This window comes from Etheostoma spectabile, chromosome 24, assembly GCF_008692095.1.
Source record: "Etheostoma spectabile isolate EspeVRDwgs_2016 chromosome 24, UIUC_Espe_1.0, whole genome shotgun sequence".
In the NCBI taxonomy this organism is placed as follows: domain Eukaryota; kingdom Metazoa; phylum Chordata; class Actinopteri; order Perciformes; family Percidae; genus Etheostoma; species Etheostoma spectabile.
This window is the reverse complement of record NC_045756.1, coordinates 2,258,353-2,281,697: the sequence shown is the minus strand read 5'-3', so window position 1 is coordinate 2,281,697 and position 23,345 is coordinate 2,258,353. Positions and strand designations below refer to the sequence as shown.

Here is a 23,345-nt window from a genome sequence, read left to right as displayed (position 1 = left end):
TAGTGTTCATTCGGCCGTGCTTCACACTGGTCCCTCTCCAGTCAACCGAGGCTAGCCCAGCATCACCGCCTTCTTTTTCTAGCCCTTCTGTATTTTCTGTCCCGCTGTAAATTTTTCCGTCGTTTTCCGACATTTCACGAACTCTGCCGGGTGCACTACGCACATTTCTCTTTTTCTATTAATTTTTTTCGACCAGAAAGCGTTTTGGTAGATGCTTCAGACATCGTGCCGCATCAGCCGGGCGAGAAAAACATCCATCCACGACGACGAGGAGGCAGGCAGCGAACTCAGCAACGCCCATTTTGACACCTACTGGATCCCCACTATACCCGCCGAGACGTCTTAGTGTCTTTTCTATGTCTGCCTGTTTATATCTAAGAGGGCTTTTCTCGATTGTAGACTGCACTGTCGTCCTGCTGCCCTGTACGTTCCCACCTCCTCTTTAGCATCTTCGAGTAGCAGCAAAATACCAACAGGGGCTGAGGTGCTGGAGAGCTCCATGCCCCTTTGCATGCACTTCGGTTTGATCCCAGTTCTGCAGGTGAGTAATGTCTCTTCTCACACACGCATATTTAATTTTAAACATCATGAGCCTGGATAATATTCTTCTGTCAAATGGGGTTCAGGTCTTAATACAAGCATGGATTATGTTTTGATGATGGGGATGATGTGTATGGGGAGGGGTTGCATGCGTGTCTCCCAGTAAACAAAACTGGCCTACATATTACTGTACATGCGATTGTATGTACAGATTTGCTAGACAATGAGCAATCTTTTATAAGTGTAAGTGTGGTAGGGTATTTATTCAATCGGAAGCGTAGTCAAGATTTGTAGACCCACAATTGTATATTTTAGGCATTATCTCTGCTGTAGCCCTAGTTTTTGATTATAAAACCGAGCAATTGAAAGACGAATATATATATATATATATATATATATTTTATTAGCTCTCTGCTCAGGTTGAAGGTGGGCCGGTGCTTGGATGGAATTTTGATTTATTGAGTCACACATCTATTCTACCAATAAGAATGATACTGGTGTAATTTGTCCGGCCCTAACAGACAAACAACAAACCTAACCGGAAACTCAGGAAGATGTCAATCAATCAGTCTATAGTTTACACACCCAACCAGTCCTAGGAAGAGGTCTAATAATAATATATACTTTATTAATCCCACAAGGGGAAATTATTTTTAAACATTGTTATTACACACAGGCCTGAATTACACACAGGCCTGAATTACACACACATATCTATACATGCATTGGTTCAGAGCCTTACTCAAGGGCACCTTGGTAGTGCCCAGGAGGTGAACTGGCAGCTACCAGTTCACTACCATACTTTGGTCCACATGTGGATGTGAACTGGCGACCTTCCGGACCCCAACCCACCTCCCTAAGGTATGAGCTACTGCCACCATGAATCTTATCAGCCAGGTTAAGTGAAAACACCTGTGTGGGTGTTCAGAGCACATGTATCAGTGTCAGTTAAGGCAGACAGTGTGCAAAGTGTAAACTAGACCTGTAACAATTAATTGATACTCAATCAACAGAAAATTAAACAACTATTTTTTAAGTCATTTGTTAATATGGAGAAAAAAATAAAAAATATCACTGCTTCTTCTTAAATGTGAATATTTAGTGGTGTTCTCAGTTTTCCCTATTCTAAGTAGTATAAGAGTAAATTGACTTGGACTGTTGGTTGAACAGAGCCATTATTTCAAGGCATCAGTTTGGGTTCTGTGAAATTATGATTGTGGCATTTTCTGATATTTTATATCCTATGATTAATGAATGGAGAAAAAAGGAGATTTACATCTGTGTATGTTGGCTGTCCCACTTTTGCTCTTGGCTGATTATTGTAGTCTGTCTTGTGTTATGAGCTTATCTGAGTTCAAATGACCTCAGGTGGTAACAGTGTACGTCCTTTAAAAAGGCTTGAATTTATATCCCCACAAATCTTAGACACTAGCCAGTAATATCTACTACTGTTAGTACTGCTGCCAGTGCTACCATTGTTGTCAGCCTTCAGTACATTGTAGTGGTTTGCTGATTTTTGTGTACAGAAAGAAAAATCAGCAGCACAAATAAAGAAGGCTGAGCATTTTGCTATCAGACTGCTGATGCCCAAATCCCCGTTTACACACACGCACGCGTGCACTCAAAGACGGTTGTGTGTTAACGAAGATCTGTTGGCCCCGTTCCCTAGCAACAGCAGTGTGTGCTGATCAAGGCCCCTGCCAAATTTAGCTCCTGGGCCAGCACTGCCAGACGATGCTGTGTGTTTGTGCGTATGGATACATGCTGCATGTGCAAGGTGTTGTTATTAGGGTTGGGAATCTTTTCACTTCCAGTTAGGGGGGAACCATGCTAAAAAAAAAAATGCATTCTCTATCCTGTGTGTGTGTGTGTGTGTGAGTGTGAGTGTGAGTGTGTGTGTGTGTGTGTGTGTGTGTGTGTGTGTTGTGTGTGTGGGTGTGTCCTTGTGTGTGTGTTCCAAAGCAATATTGATAATAAAAGGGATTTTTTTTTCTCTGATATCAAAATTACATTTCAACTGCAGGTGAATGCAATAAGCATCCATTTGTTCCCCAGTTCTTGTGCCACACAAGAAACCCTCCTTTCCCTTCCTCGCCATTGTCCCAAACTCTATTGGATAAATTAAAGAAACACTACATAATATTTGAATGACGAAATAGTAATTTTGTCCTTTTACAAATGAAAGGTTGAACTCATAAGTAGTAAAAAAAACCACTTGTGCTCAGTTCAATACACTCAGGAGTTCTGCTGATACAGCCTCACTTGTGCTGGTTTAACCAGTAGGTTATGGTGACTTGTCTTAGCTAACATTAGCTAGATTGTGCTGTAACTGATATTGTTGAGGCTGTTTGCTGACTTTGTCACTCTTCTCCACTTGTGTTACTCTCATACCATGTTTTAGCATTCACCATTACCTTGTACCTGTTACTGGAAGCCAGAGTTCCTGCAGCAAAAAAGTTCCGTAGGTTTGCTTTAGATAATCAATCCTCATTAAAAAAAAATGTTTTATTGGATATGTATAAAGGTGCGTTGTGACAGTGGACCCTTGCACTCATCTTACAGAACATGTTGCTGCAGCTCAGAATCAGGGTCAGTGAGCAACACCTGCCCTTGGTCTCCCCCCCCATGCTTTAAGCTGTTTTAATGCCATTAACTAGAGGGCTGTGTGAGACTTTGAGGGGGGCATATCCGCTCTGCCCGGCACGGGATGGATTAAAATCTATCTGGCAACACACACACAGACACTCAGACACAAATGCAACACACAAACCTAGACAGACAAGAGCAAGACAGTCATGAGCTTATCCTGCAGGCCAGCTGTGTGTCTGTTGATTTGTTGATGTGTTTACCACGTGTCAACAAACAACTTGTTTACATCTACAGGCGGACCTCTCTCATCTTGAATCCTCTCTCTTTCTCTCTCATCCTCAGACTGCATCAGTGGCCTTAACCCCCCACATCTTCCTGTGCTTCTCCTCTCCGTCCTCCGGCGTCCCCCTCCTCTCCGTCTGAGCACTCAGCTCCTCATTCTCCCCCCGATCTCCCGCCATCGCGTCCAGCTGTGGCCCTCACAGGGCGCGCTCGCTGGCTCTCACCTGACAGGTCCCTGGCCTCAGGACGACAGCCAGCCCCAACAATCTCCCTACATGAGGGACAAAGCGACGCAGGTGAGTGCTGGGGGGCGTTAATTGTCTGTGTCTGTGTCTGTGTGTGTGTGTGTGTGTGTGTTGCTTTAGACAAGCCATAGTGAACGCTTGCAATATGTAGGCTATGTGTGTTTATGAAGCAGACAGTCAATGCAAAGAAGTTCAGAGAGATTGCAGACGGTTGCATCATCATGCTGTGTTTGTAATTACTCACAAACTGACTTCGAACCTGACTCAGGTCAAACAGAAGCTGGAAGATATTTTCTTTAACATTAGGTGATCTCAGTCAAACAGATCAAAACCACCTCAGGTGTTTTTACATTGCTTAGGAGAACATTTCTAAGTAAGGGGGGCAGGAAGTAGGTAAAGGGCCATTGGTGTACGGCCCTGACCCGTTTTGGCGTCCGCAGCTGATTATTTATGGGTTATTGAATCCAGGTGTAGTTTTCTTGTTACTCTTGTTCTCCTACGGCTCCCAAAATGTTTCTATTTTGTGCTCATGTGTTTGATATTTAGCTCTAAGCAGTAAGTGTGTGTGTTTGTGTCAGACCCCCAGGGCCTGGGCAGATGAGAGGAGGAGGGGCTCTCACAAACGCTCGGCCTCCTGTGGGAGCACCGACCAGCTAAAGGAGGTCAGTTTCTTCCTTAAATAGCAACCAGTTGCACAGAAAAGTGCTCTTTATGTTAAATAAATGCTTTTTCTAAGCATTTTGCAGCGATTATCACTCAACACACCACTATGTCTTTTTTACTGTAACTCTAACCTGCCTATTGGACTGCAGATGGAAATTAGCCCTTGGGCTACAATCTGGCACATTTACGTGTACTGTTGTGCAGGTTCATCAATGTGCATTGTCCTGAATTAATAAATAAATAAATAAATAAATAAATAAACACACCACTACTAACAAGATACGTCTGTATACTTCTATGAGTGTGCTTTACAATGTCTGTCTGTGAAACTCTCCAGATCGCCAAATTGCGTCAGCAGCTTCAGCGCAGCAAACGCAGCAGCCGCCATCGGAGGGATAAAGACCGAAAGTCCCCGTTCAATGGCAGCCATGCTATCATCCAGTCGCAGGTGACCGATAGAGGGTGTTGGAGGAAGTGTGTGTATGTCTGCCATGTGGCAGGAACTAATTGAGAGGAACTAGGATGGCTCCCTGACCTGAAACATTTTGAGGACGTCCCACTTTTCCTCATGTCTCTGTCTGGCTCTGGCGTGTGTGTGTGTGTGTGTCTCCTATTAATTTGAAATGTGACGTTGGGTTTCTAACAGCCTCTGGTCCATGAAAAGTTCGTTAAATTGGGTTCCTTTGATACTGCAGACACACACACACACACGCCCTGCGTGCCAACTCCTGTCATGTTGCTGTGTCGGTGACAGCGGCAGGGCCAGTTTTATGCCCCCTGTGGAGTCTGCTGGAGTGCAGCTGTCCTGTTTTCTGGGCCTCGTGAGACAAAGAGAAAAGAGGACTTATCATGCAACTTTTATCACAATACTTTCTTGAAAAGCTCCTAACTGATACAAAGAGCCACCAGCTTGCAAGAACACTCTTTTAAGTAACACAATGATGAAGAGTTGGAAAAAACGTGGCATCTATTGATTCCAAAAAATAGTACATTCAGCATTTTTTAACTTTAGTTATTGCTAGTTAAACTGTATTAAAACAAGTGCTTTCATTTTCTTTGCAGGAGAGCAAAGCAAAAGTATCAGTCCATGTATAAATTCACACATAAACTTACCAAGTTCCATTTTTTCTTATTGTATTGGAAAGAGAAAATCAATAAAGCATTTTTTTATATTTTTCATGTCTGTGTCAAAAGTTTCCTGCTCACTGCAACATCTGTAAACGGGCACAGAGTCTATATTAACTGCAGCCATGTGTGTGTTTGGGTCTTGTGTGCTTTGCAGTCACCCATGCCCAAGACCATCTTGATACCCATCCCTATATCCAAGTCATCGGCCCCTCGTTTCCGCAACAGCGTGGAGGGCCTCAACCAGGAGATTGAACGTATTATCATCCGAGACACCCCCGAGAAGGAAGAGACCATCGTTGTGAGTTCCACTAACTAAGAGATTGGCGTGTTTGGAAAATGTACTGTTAAATGTTTCATCCTTCCCTGAAAAGGTTTTATTCTTTACTGAAGTAATTAACGTTAACGTAAAGTCCAAATGGCTCTAACAGGCCGTTCCCCAACTCGCCAAATACAGACGCTTTGTCAAAGCCCTCGTGTCAGATACCGGCACACACGGCACTCGCATGGATGCACGGCCGGACCGGCTATCACAACAAAGAACAGAGAAGCTCAGATTACAACACACACAGAGGGAGGGGGACTTCATTCTTTGCTAAGGGTGCCATTACTCTACTATATTGTTACATACCCAATATTTGTTTACTGCTTTATTTATGTTCTGAACAATGCATCTGTGAGTTCTTCCCAAATTGTATCCAGTGAACACTTTTTGTAATCGGTGCACTCACATCATGCATTTTGATTGCGAACCAATGCAAATCTTTCCATCATTAATGTCCAGGGATTAAGCCCCTGGTGCAACGTTGTTATGTTGACCTCGTTTGTGTGTGTGTGTGTGTGTGTGTGTGTGTGTGTGTGTGTGTGTGTGTGTGTGTGTGTGTGTGTGTGTGTGTGTGTGTGTGTGTGTGTGTGTGTGTGTGTGTGTGTACGTGCGTGCGTGCGTGCGTGCGTGCGCGCGCGCGCGCAGGATGTCCCAGATGGGCACCGTGCACCCCCACCCGTACCCCCACGGCGCAGCAGCAGTACACGCAGCATTGACACACAGACCCCCTCAGGGGGCGGCCTGAGTGGGAACCATAGCAACTGCAGCAGCCGTCCCGACTCCATCTCGCCCTCCTACCTCACCGTCCTCAATGACACGGTCGGAGGCAGCCCCTATGAGGACAAAGGTGACTAACACACACACCACATATTGTAGCCAATGCATGTTATACACACACGACCTGCCAAAGCCTCTTTGAGCGTGATCTGTTGCTGACCTGACCTTTGACCCCCAGTCTCCCCTCTCTGCCTGTCATCAGAGCTGGGCCCCTGCTCCCCGCTGCCAAAATACGCTGCCTCTCCCAGACCCAACAACAGCTACATGTTCAAGAGAGAACCTCCAGAGGGCTGCGAGAAAGTCAAAGTGTCTGAGGAGACCATGTGAGTAGAAAACTCCCCATGACTTTTTCTCTGGACCAAACCTACTTTACAAGATATCAGCAGCACCTGATATGACTGCAAAATCAAAACTAAAACTGCCTTTAAAAGCGTTGAATAGCTTGTGCTATAATCAATATTTTTACATAAATCAACTGACTACGTATGCAAAAGGTGTTGTTTTTTTATTGATAAATCCATATTCCTTTGTGCCACAGAGCTCTATTGTTTCTCACAAACTGTTGAAACACATCAATTAGACACACTGTTGCACTGGGTGACATCTTCCTTCATTACCATCAACACACACACACACACACACACACACACACACACACACACACACACACACACACACACACACACACATACACACACACACACTGTAGTTTATTTTGACTCAACCAATACACTTTAGATAAGTGATGACACAACTTGTATTCGTACACTTGTTATGAAGGCTAAATGTGTCCCTGCCTGTGTGTTTCCAGGCCCAAACCTCTGCAGGACCTCCCTCCCTTTTTGTGTCCTGACCGCAACAAGGTCAACTTCATCCCTAACAGCGGCTCTGCCTTCTGCCTCGTCAGCATCCTCAAGCCCTTACTCCCAGCCCCGGACCTCAACTTTCGCTCTGGGGTGGGCCTCCGAAGCCTGTCCCCGTCCCTCGTGCCTCTGTCCACCCAGCCCTGCCTCCTGGAAGAGCCCGAGAGCTTCTGACGGCCCACCAAGGCTTTAAGTCACCACAGCCCCCAAAAGAACCCCCCCACAAAATCAGAAAACATTTACTAGGAAACGACCCTTCTGCTCCAAAAAAAATGCCTTCAGCATGCCAGCTAAGCTCTCTCTGATGTCCTTATCTTGTTGAAAAAGCGCTTCCCACTGCCTCTCCTCCTCAGACTACAACAACGTGAGAGTCCTGCAGCCCTGTGCGGGTATTTTGCAGCTAACATTTCATCGCTTTCTTCTACCTTTAGTGCTGGTTATGTTCCTGTTTTTTGGGAGGAAAAGGGCAAAAGGACCGACTCTTTTATTTCATCGTACTATACCATGGCGCCTTTCCACGGACATATCTCTTTTTCTATCTGTAGTTATTTCTCTTGATATAAAATATGCCTTCCATTATAAAAAAAAACAATTAAAAAAAGGCCGCTGGTTTTCTTGGCGACCAAGAGTTTGACAACAGAGGCTAATTTTGGTGCTACCATATATATATCGTAGCAAAACTTGAATGGTCGTGACAAGGAGAAGTTAAAAAATGTGCCTGATAATTTAGACCGCTCAGTTTCGCTAACCCAGCATAGTGCTCTGATCATGTCTGTTTAGCATGGCACACGTGATGTTTGCACTATGGTGGGCCATAGATACACACAGAAAGGCAGGAAAATATAACAGGAAGTTGGTACACAGATTACGCTTAGAAACAATGCATATTAAGACCACCTGCGACCTAAACGTAGACATCTGTTTTGGACTTTCCTCAGCAATTTACAGTGAAAGCTGACTGTAAACTGGTACAAGCTGATGCATTTGTTACACCAACTGGTAGCAGTGAGCTGGTCCCCTGCCGACTGCTGTGTATCTATGGGAAACACAGGCCAGGGCTATGATGTGTGCAGCGTGTTCAACCTGTGTCTGCCTGCCCCTCCTTCCCAAGCGCCAGCCTTTTTGCTCAAAATGCCCTCCACCCCTTTTTTTACTCCACATCCATCACAGCCACCCCTTTCTGTTCCTCCTTTTCCCAGCTCTTTCTCCCCTTTTCTTTCCCTCACTCACTCACTCACTGTAATGCTGATTTCCCTTCTGTCTTGCTCAGCTAGTGTTGTCGTGAAATGTGTCCAGAAGGGCCTCGTCCTCGCAGGACAGGCTGCCTCTGGCTTGCAGGGCCCTGAGCATGGGGAGGTTGCTGAACCCAAATACTGCTCTGCAAACCATAAGGGAACATACACATAACAATGGATTAAAAATCCCTTTTAACTTTTCAATAAAGTTTAGTCCACATTGCTTAAGTGCAAATCTTAAAGACCAAGGACATTTGGTTTATTGGAGTAATTGTTGTTAGTAATTATTGGTTTAATTTGGAGGATTTCTCATAACCTTAAAGCTGCATTAATGGATATATCACATGAAAAATAAATCAAATGACTCCATGTGATGTGAAAGGTGTCACTAATAGTGACAGACATATATATAATAATCTGCAATTCCCCTGAGCTCGATGGAGCTTTTTAGCTTCTTTTCACTTTAACGTTTTGATTAATTTAAGGAATGGCTGTAGCTCTTTTACTTATGCCATGTTGTTATGCCCTCTTTCTCTGCAATGATGGTGTCTCCATGGTATCTCCATGAACCAAACTACCACACATACTGTACAATAGTGGATGGAAGCGCACATCAATTTTCTTTTCTTTTTTCCCTTCAAAAGCAGAGTAAATACAAACTACTTTTCATTATCTATTACAACCTTTTGAAATGAAAAAGGCTGAAACATATTTTACGTACACACATTGTCCCACATGGTAAACACCACCTGATTGAGACTAGCGACACATTTGGATCAGCAGTGTAGTTTGTTGGTTGGCAGCGTCTCCATGCCCCGGCCCGTCTTCCTGTAAATTTCATTACTACTTGACTGTGCCTGCTACGGTGCGATAGGAATGTACTGGGTTTGTAAATATAGAGGCACACTGTGTTTGTATTATCGGCTGACAAAGATATGTAACTGAATAAGTCAACTTGTACCATAGTCCCACCCTCCCTCCTGCTTTTTCTCCGCTGAGTACTGTGAATTACTACATGTCTCATTATTGTGAATAATAATGTATTTATTTATCAGGAGTGTAATTTGGTCTTCAGAGAATTTTAAGAATAGATCACATCGTCCATCTCAGGTTGTAGTGAATAGGATACAAAAAAAGATATTAAACTTCTCAGCACACACTAACAAGTCTACACTACTATTAGGGGGGCAAACCAACAGCTGCTATCTATGTAGCCTCACCCAATGGGAATCCTGAATGATATAAACCTGTAGCAGAGTAGAAGTAGCGAGAAGTGTGGATGTCATTTATTCAGTGACCTGATTTGGCATGAGTAATGTTTCTAAAATGAAGTAAGTGAAGAAATGAAGAGTTGTGTTCCAAAATGAAATATCCACTTGCTGAAAAACAATCACAGCTACAGTGACATGTTCTGATCCGTCGTTTTTTGACATACGTTTTACTAAAAAAAAAAGTAGTTTGAAAGAGCAGATTCATACATGTAGAAATACAGATTTTTTTTCAGATATCAACTTTTTCTTTTTCAAAGTGGATAAACAACATGTTGAAATGAGGCTGTACACAAGAAATACTCAATGATTCTGTTTGCTTGTCCAGTTTATTGGAAACAGAACTGCCAAGTTGTCATCTGTTAAACCCCTGGAGTGAAATAAAAAGGCATAGTTGAATTAAATAAAAAGCATTTGTGATTGACTTGAGATGTACATTCTTTGTTTAAAGTGTGTAAATCAAGAGTAAACAGTTCAATACATGTGACAAAAACACTACTACAGCAGTTTCCCTTGTGACCACTGCACGTGGATAAGAGAGAGATAATAATGTGCAGCTTGTATAAAAAAAGTGTTTTCAGAGTAGTTTTTTTCCCACGATGCACTTCGATCACCTTAGCTCCACTGAGTGAGATTTGTACAGGCACACAAATGTCGTAACTGAGGATTTGCTTTCAGTTGGTACATGTGGACTCGATAGGCACATGTCAACAACCGAGGAATATTTTCCTTAAAATACATTTTAGAAAACAGATATCTACATCTTCATTGTGCAATTTCTTTCTCCTCAAACACAAATATCAGTGGGAATTAAACCACATAAGGTTGGTTAGAAATCTATTTTATGACATGGTAACAGTTCTCCAGTGTTGAATCTTTTCCCATAAAACAATAATATATTGTCATAATATATCAATGTGTTATAATAAGTATAATATTGAAAATTCATCTGAATTCTCAAAATACACAACACACAAAGTTAAAAATTGATAGATTTTACAGTGATATTTTAGTGTTAAATGTATCTGTACTGTAAAACAAAAACATCTGATTTTGCATACAGTGATATAATCTGAAAATAAATAAGTTTTAATGCATCTTAGGCGTCGTTATTTGCAGATTTATAGGACTTTAATAGCCCACCCACCCCAAAATAATCTAATTCTCTGTGCTACTTTAAAACTTTCTTCAAAAGAAAATGACTACAACGCAAATGTTTTATCCTTAACGCATTTTTCTTGGCTTTAGACTTGTGATTGTGGAATCTTAACGCCAGATGGGACTGAAAATAATTTCAAACGTGTCCTATTTTTACCCACACTACATTCAGAGCCAGTAGAATCTGAGATGAAGGTGGATGGATACTCATTAAGAGGCTGTTGGTGTCACAAAACCCACAAAGAAACGGCCTCTAGTTCAGGCTGGTACAGTCTAGTGGTGGCATCAGCCTCAACATTAAGCAGTAAATAGAGATGTGTTTTACATCCTGGGTCCCCTGTGACGTGTACACACAGCAAACGGATACACGCCCACACAACGCAAACATGACTAACAGAAAAACACACAGCTTCAGTCCACAATAAACCTGTATATACATTCTCTCCACTTGTCAGAAGCTGCAATGACTGAAAGGTAAAACGCGAGGTCTGCTGTGTGTATATGAGTGAGTGGCTCCACGTGTAGTGTTAACACTAGTGTCATTTACAAAGCTGCAGAGAGCGTTTAACAATCGTCTCAACCAACTGTTTTTTCTTTTCCAGTTTAAAATAACTATTAGCATGTGTGGCTATGCACCCATCTCGTAACAGAAATGCAGGCGCATTTGTGTGTGCATCAATGTCACACACACACACACACACACACACACACACACACACACACACACACACACACACACACACACACACACACACACACACACACACACACACACACACACACACACACACACAGCTTTAGGCGTTGAGCAGCTCATCCGGTGAGCGTCCAATGGCGTCGGGGTTGGAGAGGGGGTCAAGGTCTGCAAACAGGTTGAACCACGCCGACATGTCTTTGGATCCATCCGGAGTAGCTGCATGCACAAACACACACATTTCGTGGGAAGAAAGATTACGTTTAGCAACTGGTGTGTAATGATTAACTGTTAACTTTGTCTGGAATATGTGTGAGGACTTTTCTATTAAAAATGACCGGCATGGCACGTTTCTTCATTTTACCCCTTTACTTAACAAAGTGCACATGAAAAAACGTACTGCATCACTAGTTAACATCTTTCTCTCTTGCCTTTCTACTTTGTACAACTCCCATCACATGCAGCTATAGGTAACATGCTGCTGCCGCCCTATGGCCTCTTTGAGTAACTGCAGCAATAAACTTTTTTTTTTTTTTACATACCATATTATTAACTGCATTAATAACTTTATGAGACTCTGTTACATGAACTAGATACAACATCATGTGCAACTAACATGATGAGAATGATACGCAGTGTCAAAATCTAGTCTGAAGACTTATTTTAGCTGGTATTTTGCTTATAAAGTGCTTATTCCTAAAACAATTTCAATGTAATAAACCCACCACAGCAAACCTTGGGCTGTGTAATATTCCAAGAATAATGTACACGACAGGTTCACAAAAACAAAAGTAGAGGCAAGAGCGCAGATAGGGAAAGAGTATACCATTTGGTGCTGAACTTGTAGCCGGCTGAGCTGATTGGTTCTGACCCGGAGGAGGCTGCAGGGGCGGAGCTTGGAACATAGGTGGGGTTGCCCAGCCTAGAAGACAAAGCGTGGTTAGGAAGACTAATGGAAGTGATGGGTCAGTGTGCTGCAGTGGGCTCACCCCTCCAGCAGAGGGCATTGGGGCTGACCTGTAGAGCTCAGACTGTGATCCAGCAGATGTGAGGGCAAGAAGCCTGTGGGGCTGGGGGGGTTTGAGGGCAGACACGCTGCTGCTGGGCCACTGCTTGCTGATGGTCCACTACTTGCTGCTCCCGTGCTCGGAGGAGGATTGCTGGGAGGGTCAAACAGCCCAAAAGCATCCTGCCACTCTCTGCTGAACTCGTCACTGGCCCCCCAGTCCGGGCTGAGGAGGTCTTTTAAGAAAGCCATGTCGCCCTGTTCGCCATCTTCCTCTTCCGGTCTCAGCCCTGTCCCAGCAGGGTGGGGCGGACCACCTGAGAGCAGAGCCCCACCTAGTGGGAAGGGAGAAAGACAGGAGAGGTGCTGTGTTAGACCATAGGCAAAAACATCATAGGTGATTCTGAAAGGATGCGTCTGAGCACCAGTGTGTTATGAACAGAGATTCAGATTACATAAATGAAAATTATTCATGATTTTTATTCTTCTTCTATTTCAGACATGAGTGACTGAAATTTCCAAAATGTGTAAGAAAACCCCAACGCTTCAAGCAGATCACATCTTCACAATAGAAATACAGCTGTCCTAACTTCACTGTAAATGGTGAAAGAAGTGAAGATGTTTGACTGTTTATCCTAAATGACAAGTGAAGGAAACAAAGCCTCTCGCACCAGACATGCAGACTGAATCCAGATCCAAAGGGCAAAAGGAAGAACAGTTCAAATCCCAAGTAAGGGGAACATGTGCTACAACTAAGAAAAGTGAAACAGGAATGCAGAGAACCAGCAAGGTAGCCTGAAGTCAGAATTCACAGGTAGAAGAAACAGGAGACAGCAGGCCAGTTTACCGGTGGCAGGCAGCTGGGACTGGAGGCTTTTGAGGCCCCAGAGCTCATCAGGGTCTCCACCCTGAGCAGGAGGCAGGAGCTGGGGCTGGAGAGGGACATTTGCTGGAGCTGGGAGCTGTGACTGTGGCAGACTACAGTCCATGAGCATTAGGTCGTCATGAGAGTCCACTGACAGTCCTTGGGGGGCTGAGATAGGTGTGGTGGTGTTTTGTGGTGGTGTCACTAAGATCATAAAACCAACAGGCATCCAGTCCACAGTCAGCAACAACAATCTGTGCTATTTACACAAGTGCTGGCTATGGAAAATGCCAAGCATACCATCTCTGTAGAGTTTCTCAACACACACACACACCCACCCACCCACCCACACACACACCCACCCACCCACCCACACACACACACTTACCACTGTCACTGGTTTGGCTCTGTCCATCACTGCTGTGGTTGGGGTCTGTAAAGGACATCACACCACAAACAGAACAAACAGCAGGATGACACTCATGTTTTGACAATGTGACATTAACAGAAATATACAGCCTCAATAAGATGCACGCAGTCAAAATGTGGCTTCTTACATTACAGCACCTTATATTTTTCTGTAGGTGTTCATATTGCAAATTTCATTTATCTTGCAAAAGGCCGTCACTCAATACATTCAACTCATTTCACAAGTAAATGAATTTATCAACTCAGGTTGGGGAACAATTAACCTATTATCTTCTGTTTGTAATTGTTGACCCCATTTTCTGTTCTACATTATTTTATCTGTTGCATTTAAAATACTATAAAAAGTGTAATAAAATATATTTTTATAAATATATCAACCACTTCATCACTGCCAGCACAATAGTATTTCCTGTCCTTTCATTCACCCAAAAGTAAGTCAATAAATAGCATTTGCATCATTTCCATTGGTCCCCTTGTACCTCTAATCAAGTCAACTGTACATTTCAAGAAAAGACCTTTCATAACATTGTATAGTAAAGACAAAATACATTCAAAAAAATCATGTGCTTAAGGACTCTTGCAGAATTGCTTCAGGACACATCGTTAAATTAGTTTCATATCTGATATTTGCCCTCTTAGCATGGTGCAATCATTCGCTACATGTAAAGTCTTCACAGGTTCTGTGTCTTTCCGTCCAACTCCTCTTCTGTCATGAAGAATGACCAGGCTCAGTCAATTCGAGGATCAGGATTATTTTTCCATGGACTGTGCCAGATTAACTAAGAAAAACTGTAAACATTTCACTTTAACTCTGTGTTTAGGCCTACAGAGGGTAGCACATACCTGCACCAGAGGCACTTCCTGATGGCTCGCTGTCATCCAAGGACACCAGACTGAGGAAGGAGGAAAGTAAAAAAAAACTAGAATTATCTAGCTGGCAAGACACTGTTTTGCTATTTTTAGCGATGCAGTAGCGTCTATTTGATTTGGAGCTGCAGTCTCAGGTTCGCCATTCTAAAGCCCTCAGCTACCACATGGATCACTACTGATTGGCATGTATAAAAGCTAACACACACACACACACACACACACACACACACACACACACACACACACACAACACAGACACCAACAACACACAACACACACACACACACACACACACACACACACACACACACACACACACACACACACACACACACACACACACACACACACACACACACACACACACACACACACACACACACACACACACACACACACACACACACAAGGCCCTCATGTTGGATGAAGACATAGCTGAAGTGATAGTGTGCAAAAATACAGACAGGACAGAGCAGACCGTGAAGTGAAATTTTAGAGATGGAAAATGTCTGACAACAAAGGAGAGTGTGTGTGTGTTGTGTGTGTGTGTTGTGTGTGTGTGTGTTGTTGTGTGTGTGTGTGTGTGTGTGTGTTGTGTGTGAGAGAAGAGAATAATGACAGGGCAGAAGAGAGTAGGGCATGAAAACAGAGACACATGCATGGCAGGATGTGCGAAATGTGTTAAAACTTGTGTAAGAAAACCCAACATACTATTGATTTAATTGTACTTTGATTTCCGTGTGTGTGTGTGTGTGGGTGTGTGTGGTGTGTGTGTGTGTGTGTGTGTGTGTGTGTGTGTGTGTGTGTGTGTTTTCTCACCTGTCTGTGTTACTCTGTAGATCCTTCTCCTTCTTATCCTCTTGTTTTTTTGCATCTGTTATTTCATCCAGTGGATCACGCAGGTCCTAAAGGAGGGAAATATACGGTTAAATATATAACATGAAAACATATTAACAGATATCTTCAGCTGAGAGGACTGTTATAAATACAGCTCGGTATTCATATTGTGTTGTTGCTGTCCACTTGGGATTGCACACTGGTGTCTCCTAAATTTGAAGTACCTTGAGTGTGGTGAATTGGTATGGTACATGTCCGCGAAAGGCCTCATGGATTCCCGACATGGTGTGGGCCGTCTTCTCCCAGAAGTGCAGCAGAGTGGTCTGCCATAACACAAAAGAAAGACGTATTGAATAAATGGCAAAGACAAACAAGCCGATAAGACAGATCAGGATACTTTTTAGGAGTACTGGTGACTCTTTGCAAATAAATAGATGATTTCTCCCTCCTGAAAAGTTATTCTTAAAAGCATACTACATGCTTAAGCATGGGCTAACAGAGACATACCTGGTAGGTACAGAGGGAGTGGGAAAGCATGTTGCAGCGGCTTGCTCCCAGCATGTCAACCTTCTGACACACATCGTTCTTCAGCTTCTCAAACTGGCTCTTTGTCCCTCTGACCTGGGTCTGGACCTGGCATGAGAAAAAAAAACAAGAATGAAAAACTCCTTAGGTTTAGAGCGCCATCCTGCACCGAGATACACCCAAACAAGCATCTTCCGACCTTGCGGAACTTTTCCAGCTGTTTGTAGGTGTCAGGATCCAGTTCCTGGGAGACGTCTTTCATCCAGAGCAGAGCTCCTCTGTACTCGGTGCGGGCCTTCTCCATACGACTGACTGTCAGTAGCGTGTCAGCAATGGCTCGCCGCCTGAATGTCTCCACTTCCTGGTGCAAACGGCGCAGTGGTGGGCAAAGTGCCATCCTGTGGAAAAAGGCACATACAATTCCATAAAAAAAAAAAGAAAAGAAAAAAAAAGAAAAAAAAGGTATTTAGAAAAATATTTCAGAGCAAAATAAAGCAGGCAGCGCACTTATTCCCTTCAGAATTTAAGATAGTTTAGAATGCACTGTATGTTTGTCACTTTAACACATGATCATTGCTTCATTATTTTCCTGCTGCTGACCTCTGCTTGGCGGAGGTGCACAGGGCCTTGCTGGTGGCGTCCATCATGTTGCCAGCCTTTGTGCGATCGTGTTCTGCCTGGAAGCGCAGGAACAGGCCCAGCTCATTCTCCTCCTGAGACAAGCCTGGAGAAAGAGCTCGATAGTTCAAGTCCCACATGTACATCAAATCTTTATTAGCCTTATTAAGGCCTCTGAACCCAGAGGCACCGGCTGATTTAAGTGAGTAATGTCATGATACAGTTGACGTCCTGATACCATGACTGTGGTGGTAAGGACACCGCTCACTCACGTGTGATCCTGTGCTGGTACTTCTCGATGACCTTCAGCAGCTCCGTGCACGTGTACTGAACAGAGCGGAAAAACTGCAGAGACAAACGGGCTGGATTAAAATACTTCACACACAAAATAGGTTACTATGAAAGTCTCTATCTAGGGACCTTTTCTCAGAACAGTTCCCTTTTAAAGCATTGTGTAGTTTGGAGATTTTCTTACACTTGTGCTACAACCTTTCACTTAATTATCCCAACATATTTTTGTCTTTATGCTTTCTGCCTGGCAGTCAGCCCGCTCTGCTCCCGTCTGGCAGACAACAACTGACTAAATGATGAGTGTGTGTCGCAGCAACACAAGGCCACTCCTGTACTGCAGAAAGGGAAGATTGAAGCATAAAGGGGTCATCTCGCCTTTAAATATTACATCAGATTTATAAAGAGCTTTCTTTTCTAATTTTTTGGGGACATTTTTCCCTTTGTCAGTGACAGTGGATAGACAGGAAAGGTGGGAGAGAGATGGGGGATGACACGCAGAAAAGGGCCGCAGGTCAGACTCGAACCCAGGCCACTGCAAAGGTCCACATGAGGTGCAAGACGTTTTACATGGTAGGATACAAATAGAAACGCCTTTTAGAGACTGCTAGGGATGAAAGTACACAACAAGTGGAGGAAGAGTGGCTCTCCTTTATGAAATATAATATCCAACCTAAAACAGGTGTAGGACGGGCGTACACTAATTCCTACGCAAAGCAAGGCATTTATCAATTTGAACGTGAGCGGAGGCTGCAATAAAATCTGACATCTGGTCTGAACTCGTGTACGCAAGTTTTTGAGTCTGTGTGATCCCTTATCAGCAATGACAGCACTGGCTCTTTTAGAAGACCTCTATGAGACGAGAAGGGGCAACGGTGGAGCGCTCCACCGGATTGATTAAGGGCAGATGGCTCTGTAATGCATCAGCGGGGGGACCTTGCTATACACGCCAGAAAAAGTCTGCAACATTGTTTTAGCCTGTGGAGTTCTCCACAACATCACGCAGGAAAACAGGGTGCCATAGATGTAGTGATGGAGCCAGGTGACCCAATGCCCAGAGAATGCAAACATCAGCTGGAGTCCGATTTACTTTGGCAACGCTGTTGACCGCATCAGTGATCTCATTCCATTCTGCATTCTTTGTACAGCCTTCAATGCCAGTTCTTAAGTTGCCAAATAGTACACACAGTAGTGCAAATAAACCTGAGATATTAGGGTTTCAATCTCCACCTCTCATTGATGTGAGAAGAACGTTTCATGAGTTCCACGTGAAGCCTGTCGCAAGACGATTTCTGGCTGGTTTCTACGTTAGGTTGATAAATGAGAACCAGTGTGTGTGAGATTGCAGAATCATCAGCCACGATGCGACGTCCCAATTCAGTTCCAGCTCATGTATGAGCTTCTCTGTTTTATCCTGGTAAAGCACAGCTGTAAATAAAATAAATAAATAATGATGGCTGATTTCTATTCAACTGCTCCAGTGTCAGTGCTCGTATCGTATATGCTGACTCACTGTCTAACTGTCAGCACTTACAGGGACACTTTAATAGAACTAATTGGCATTACCTGTTTTTTCTACTGTGACAAGTCAAAATGTCTGCTGGAAGAAAAGAAAACTACTAAATGTCAGCTAATTCAAAAGGAGGAGCTGGGCCACACGGAATCTGCTGCTGCAGAAATCCACAGAATTTTAATTAAAAATAAGTAAAAATGAAACTCTATTGAATATTAAAACATCTCTACCGAGACAAAAACAAAAAAAATATATACACTAGGTTACTTTCAGCAGATATTCATTTTTGCATAACTGAAAGCTGAAGAAAAAAAGCTGCAGATTCTGTTTGGGTCTGACGTGGAGGTTACTTATAACTATAAATTACTTACTTCATAACTTTGTAACTGAGGAACTCCCTATAAAAATGCTGTAGGTTGACCTGGAAAATGTTCAATGGTTCCTGCCTGTGTGCATGTAGGGTTAAGTTAAGCTAAAGACAGAGCAACAGCTCCTTCCAGACTTTGTTATTCATTGGAAACTAATAAAGAAGAGTTGAGTGCTGCCCGCTTCTTGTCCCTGCACCCAGGAGGACTTAAGACTGTAGGAGAGCAGAGGGAGGACGTGACTTAAATTTGCAGTTACTGATTAACTGTAGAATAAACAGTCCCTACCTTCATTCTGTCTGCCTCAGCAGTGGCCAAACACCTGTCAGTGTCAGATCTCTGGCTGTGTACAGGCCACCGCTCCTGCCCGACACACTTCTTTTTAATGTTTATTAGTGAGATGACCGATTCTGATTATCTCGATTGAGATCATGTTTATCTAATGGCAGCTGCTCTGTCACAGCAATATGGCAGGGGAAAAACAGAGGCAGGTGGCGATAAACATCCACGCCTGCATTGTGTACACACACACCACACACACACACACACACACACACACACACACACACACACACACACACACACCACACACACACACACACACACACACCACACACACACACACACACACACACACACACACACACACACACACACACACACACACACACACCACACACACACACACACACTTTTCAAATTGAGATCTCTGTAATTTTTCTTTATCATCCTACCAAAAAAAAAAGACACTGATAAAAGAAACAGGATATAACAAAATAATGATTCAATAAGGACACATTCCCTTTCAACTGGAGAAATTGTATTGATGCCTGAAAAATGATACACAAATGTCAGCTTTCAAAAGCGTATAGCAAACACTGACAAAATCTGATCTGATGTTTCATTCAAGTAGATCAGAGGTCAAAAAAGCAAACGCGCCAGAGATGAAATTTGAACATATGCTAAGGCAATGTTGTGATAAAATCCAGATAAAGCAAGGTTAACTGGAAAGCTGCTTTTCAGAATCTAATCTGCCCTGGTGGTTGTAGTGCTGTGCTGCTCCACAGAGGGCTGAGTCAAGAGGACATCTATGAAGGTGATAGAGAAGAGCAAAAAAAAAAAAAAAAAAAGGAAGCAACAAGACAAATCGGCTCTTCAAAAATCTGATGTGAATTTACTCTGTGTAAAGGTCAGAAGTGTGGGATCTCTGTATGTGGTTGTGGTTCTGCCAGTCTTTCCCTCTTTTCTGAGTTTGTCTCTGTCTCTCTGGGGATGAATTGAGGCACAATGTGAGCAAGAGGACAGAAGAGGCCTGATCTTGTTCCAGAGCGAACAAAAGCCTCACAGTGTGTCTCTAGCTGCATAGTGTAACTCTACCATGTCCCCGTCTCACAGGACCAGACAGTCAGACAGCAGGTTTTCAGCCAGTCAGGTTTCAGCCAATCCAAAAACTCTGTTATCATGTGTTGCACTGGTGAGACATGACTGAGAGGCAAAGGAACCAACTGTAGCCTCTTTTGACATACTTTTCCACAGCTGTGATGTGATGCAACACATCTCATCCTATAATTAGAACTCTTATAATTAGACAGCAAGAAAAGCTCTCTGCAAACAATGGACAACTTGTACCAACTTACTGCTGATGTTCTGAAAACCTCTTTGTGTTCATTCTGCAGATGCATGCTCCTACATGTTGCAGTTGACAACAGTGAACAAAACTGTACATGAATGTGTGCTCCTTTCCAAAATACCTCACAAGCAACATTTTATTTTAAGAGCATTTGCTGCAGAAAGTATATATATACAACTTAACTACCAATGGGTAACAGTAAAATGCTGCTTACACATTGATGCGTCAGTTTTAATATTCTAATAATGTGTGTAATAATATATCAGCTACAGGGGGACACTTACTTACTTTACTTAAGTAGGACATTGAATCGAGGACCTTTGCTTGCAATGGAGAGGTTGCATGGAGTGCAAGATTTAGCTGCTCAGCCACCATTGGTAAACAGATGAGGTAAGGTTGGGTAGAACGGAGCTATATAAATGCAATCCATTCATACCAGAAGGTTCTGAGAAAAAAAGTATCTACGTGAAGTGTTTGGTATATACATTACTGCTGTGCTTTCAACTTAAGCTATGCTAATGGCATATTGAAATACTCTCGTGCAATTATTGAATAGAAAAGGTCAAATAATAATGCTTAGGAGAAAGGGCCACAAGACAAAAGCCCTTGATGAAATGATGGCAGATAGAGTGGTGAGTCAAAAACAATAATCAGAAGGAACATTTACATGACTACTGTTCACCTGTGCAATGGATAACAATATGTTTAGAATGACGGATCGGTGGAAGAACACATGGAACTTAATCTTATGGTTTTGAAAACTAAATATCCTGTAGGGTTTAGTACAGGGATCTTCTATGTTTTAAAGACCATGGCCCCCTTAACTGAAAGACATTAAACTGGGTCTACAATAACGTGTATTGCGGCCTAAAGCCTTTACTTTTTATTATCAAATACTAAGCTATTAAAATAATAACTGTCCTATTCATATATTGATACGTCATGTTTTAATGTGGCACTGTTTCTGTGGATGTCTACCTTATGTTATCATTAATGTTGTGTACATTTTAAAACAATTTATCTTTGCTAATAATATGATGGAGTCATGGGACATATTTCTTACTTTTGGAAAACATTTTTTAATATTTTCCAAAAGCAAAAATAAGTCAAAGGAACTGCAAAAGGGGTCCCGGACCCCCTATTGAAGATCTCTGCTTTAGTTCATCTCTCCTCTCCTACCTCCAGCTTGGCATCCAGGTCAGCGTCTGAGGCCACGACGTACTCATCCTCCTTCTTGCCCGTGGCTTTGATGAGGACCTGCTTGGTCTTCCAGAACTTCTTCTGCATGCGAGCCATGACCGAGCTGTCCTCAGCGAGCAGGGCCCGGCCACCGCTCAGCATGTCCCCTGCAAACCTGGAGCCCATACATAACAACAGTGTTTATCATCTTAATAATAATGGTATTGCTATTAACGGTTATGTGTAGCTAAACATGGATTTTACACATACCCGTCCATCACTGGATATCAGCCTGTCTCTTCTGAACGCAAAAGAAATACAGAGGTGATGTTTACACAGAGGACAAAGGAGGATTAAAAGCATGATGAAATAAAAAAATGGCATAAAAGTATGACATAATATAGTAACTGATCAAAGACAGCCCATTTGGCATTAATGTTTTCCTTATTTATGGTCCTCACACAGAAGGACATGACCAGGCATTTGTAAATGATTTAAGACTGCAGACTTTGTTGGCTAGATAAGATTTTATTTAAAACTGACTAATGTCAGTGACAGCCATGCTCTAAGAATGAATGAAAAAGGCCAAGTGAAAAAAATGAACTGCTGCTGGTTTTCCTGTTGAATTTCGCTGGGATACATACAAGGCAAAACAGCAAGCATTAAAACAAAGCTGACAGAGGTTCCCCCAGTAAATTATGATCGAGTTATTTGCAGTTATCTAAGATGACATCTGTGGCTGGACAAAAAACTCGTCGGTGCTAAAGGCTAAAAAGCTAATCTAACAGTGTTCCTGGAGCAGAGATCACCTGCTAGCTACGTCAAGGAGTCAGAGAGTCGAGAGACAGCTGGCTGGAGAGCAGGTGTTCAGTTACAAGAAAGGCTGCCTTGACGGCACGGAAAGAAAAAGCAAAGATAAGTGTCATTCTGACATGTTTCGATAGTACAAACAAATTGTTGACAAGGATGAAAAGTAGAAAAAAAACCTAACGGTAGTCGAACAATACGAGCTGTTGTGCTAGCAGCAGTTTAGCTCGTAGCAATTGTCGTGGAGAGAATGTAACGTTAAAGCCTTGAAAACATTTGACTAAGCGACGACGTAATTCAACAAGCCCGGTATTTCTATTATGGTCAGATCATTTCAGGTGAATATAGGCTTCCTTTACCTTGCTTTTAGTTTTGTGCAGCACTCTGAGCATCTATGTGGCTAGCGCAGCTCGGCTAGCCTCCTCTGGCAATAACTGCCAACATATTGTGAGTCAGAGAAACAGGATATGCAAAATAGCTTTAGCGCCGTCTGGACACAAGGGGGCGCTGCTGATCGGGACACACCGAAGATCGTTTATTAAAATGAGGAACCGCTCACACCCACATTACACATGGCCCTAAAACCCAATCACCAGTTGAAACCCCTCCCTTAAATTCAGCGTGTTGCCGTTTTCCTACTAGGTTATAA

At 42.9% G+C, this 23,345-nt stretch overlaps 2 protein-coding genes across 3 annotated transcripts; one reads left to right on the top strand and one right to left on the bottom strand.

Annotated features, from left to right (window-relative positions):
• Nucleotides 1-8,041, top strand: fam117ba (family with sequence similarity 117 member Ba). The gene is made up of 8 exons (XM_032506452.1): nt 1-541; nt 3,472-3,707; nt 4,235-4,318; nt 4,657-4,767; nt 5,602-5,745; nt 6,415-6,616; nt 6,749-6,869; nt 7,358-8,041. The coding sequence occupies exons 2-8, from the start codon at nt 3,687-3,689 to the stop codon at nt 7,581-7,583; spliced, it is 909 nt and encodes a 302-aa protein (XP_032362343.1). The 5' UTR covers nt 1-541; nt 3,472-3,686; the 3' UTR covers nt 7,584-8,041.
• A 2,181-nt stretch (nt 8,042-10,222) lies between these two features.
• Nucleotides 10,223-23,180, bottom strand: ical1 (islet cell autoantigen 1-like). 2 transcript variants are annotated; one of them, XM_032506443.1, is made up of 15 exons: nt 23,056-23,180; nt 22,160-22,190; nt 21,890-22,064; nt 17,187-17,259; nt 16,897-17,020; nt 16,496-16,694; nt 16,279-16,404; nt 15,996-16,094; nt 15,754-15,839; nt 14,908-14,957; nt 14,024-14,068; nt 13,618-13,839; nt 12,782-13,105; nt 12,591-12,686; nt 10,223-11,983 (listed from the first exon to the last, which is right to left on the bottom strand). In XM_032506443.1, the coding sequence occupies exons 2-15, from the start codon at nt 22,165-22,167 to the stop codon at nt 11,868-11,870; spliced, it is 1,743 nt and encodes a 580-aa protein (XP_032362334.1). In that variant the 5' UTR covers nt 22,168-22,190; nt 23,056-23,180; the 3' UTR covers nt 10,223-11,867. The 2 variants fall into 2 exon arrangements, with proteins under 2 accessions (XP_032362334.1, XP_032362335.1); XM_032506444.1 differs by lacking the exon at nt 13,618-13,839.
• Nucleotides 23,181-23,345: the final 165 nt, after the last annotated feature.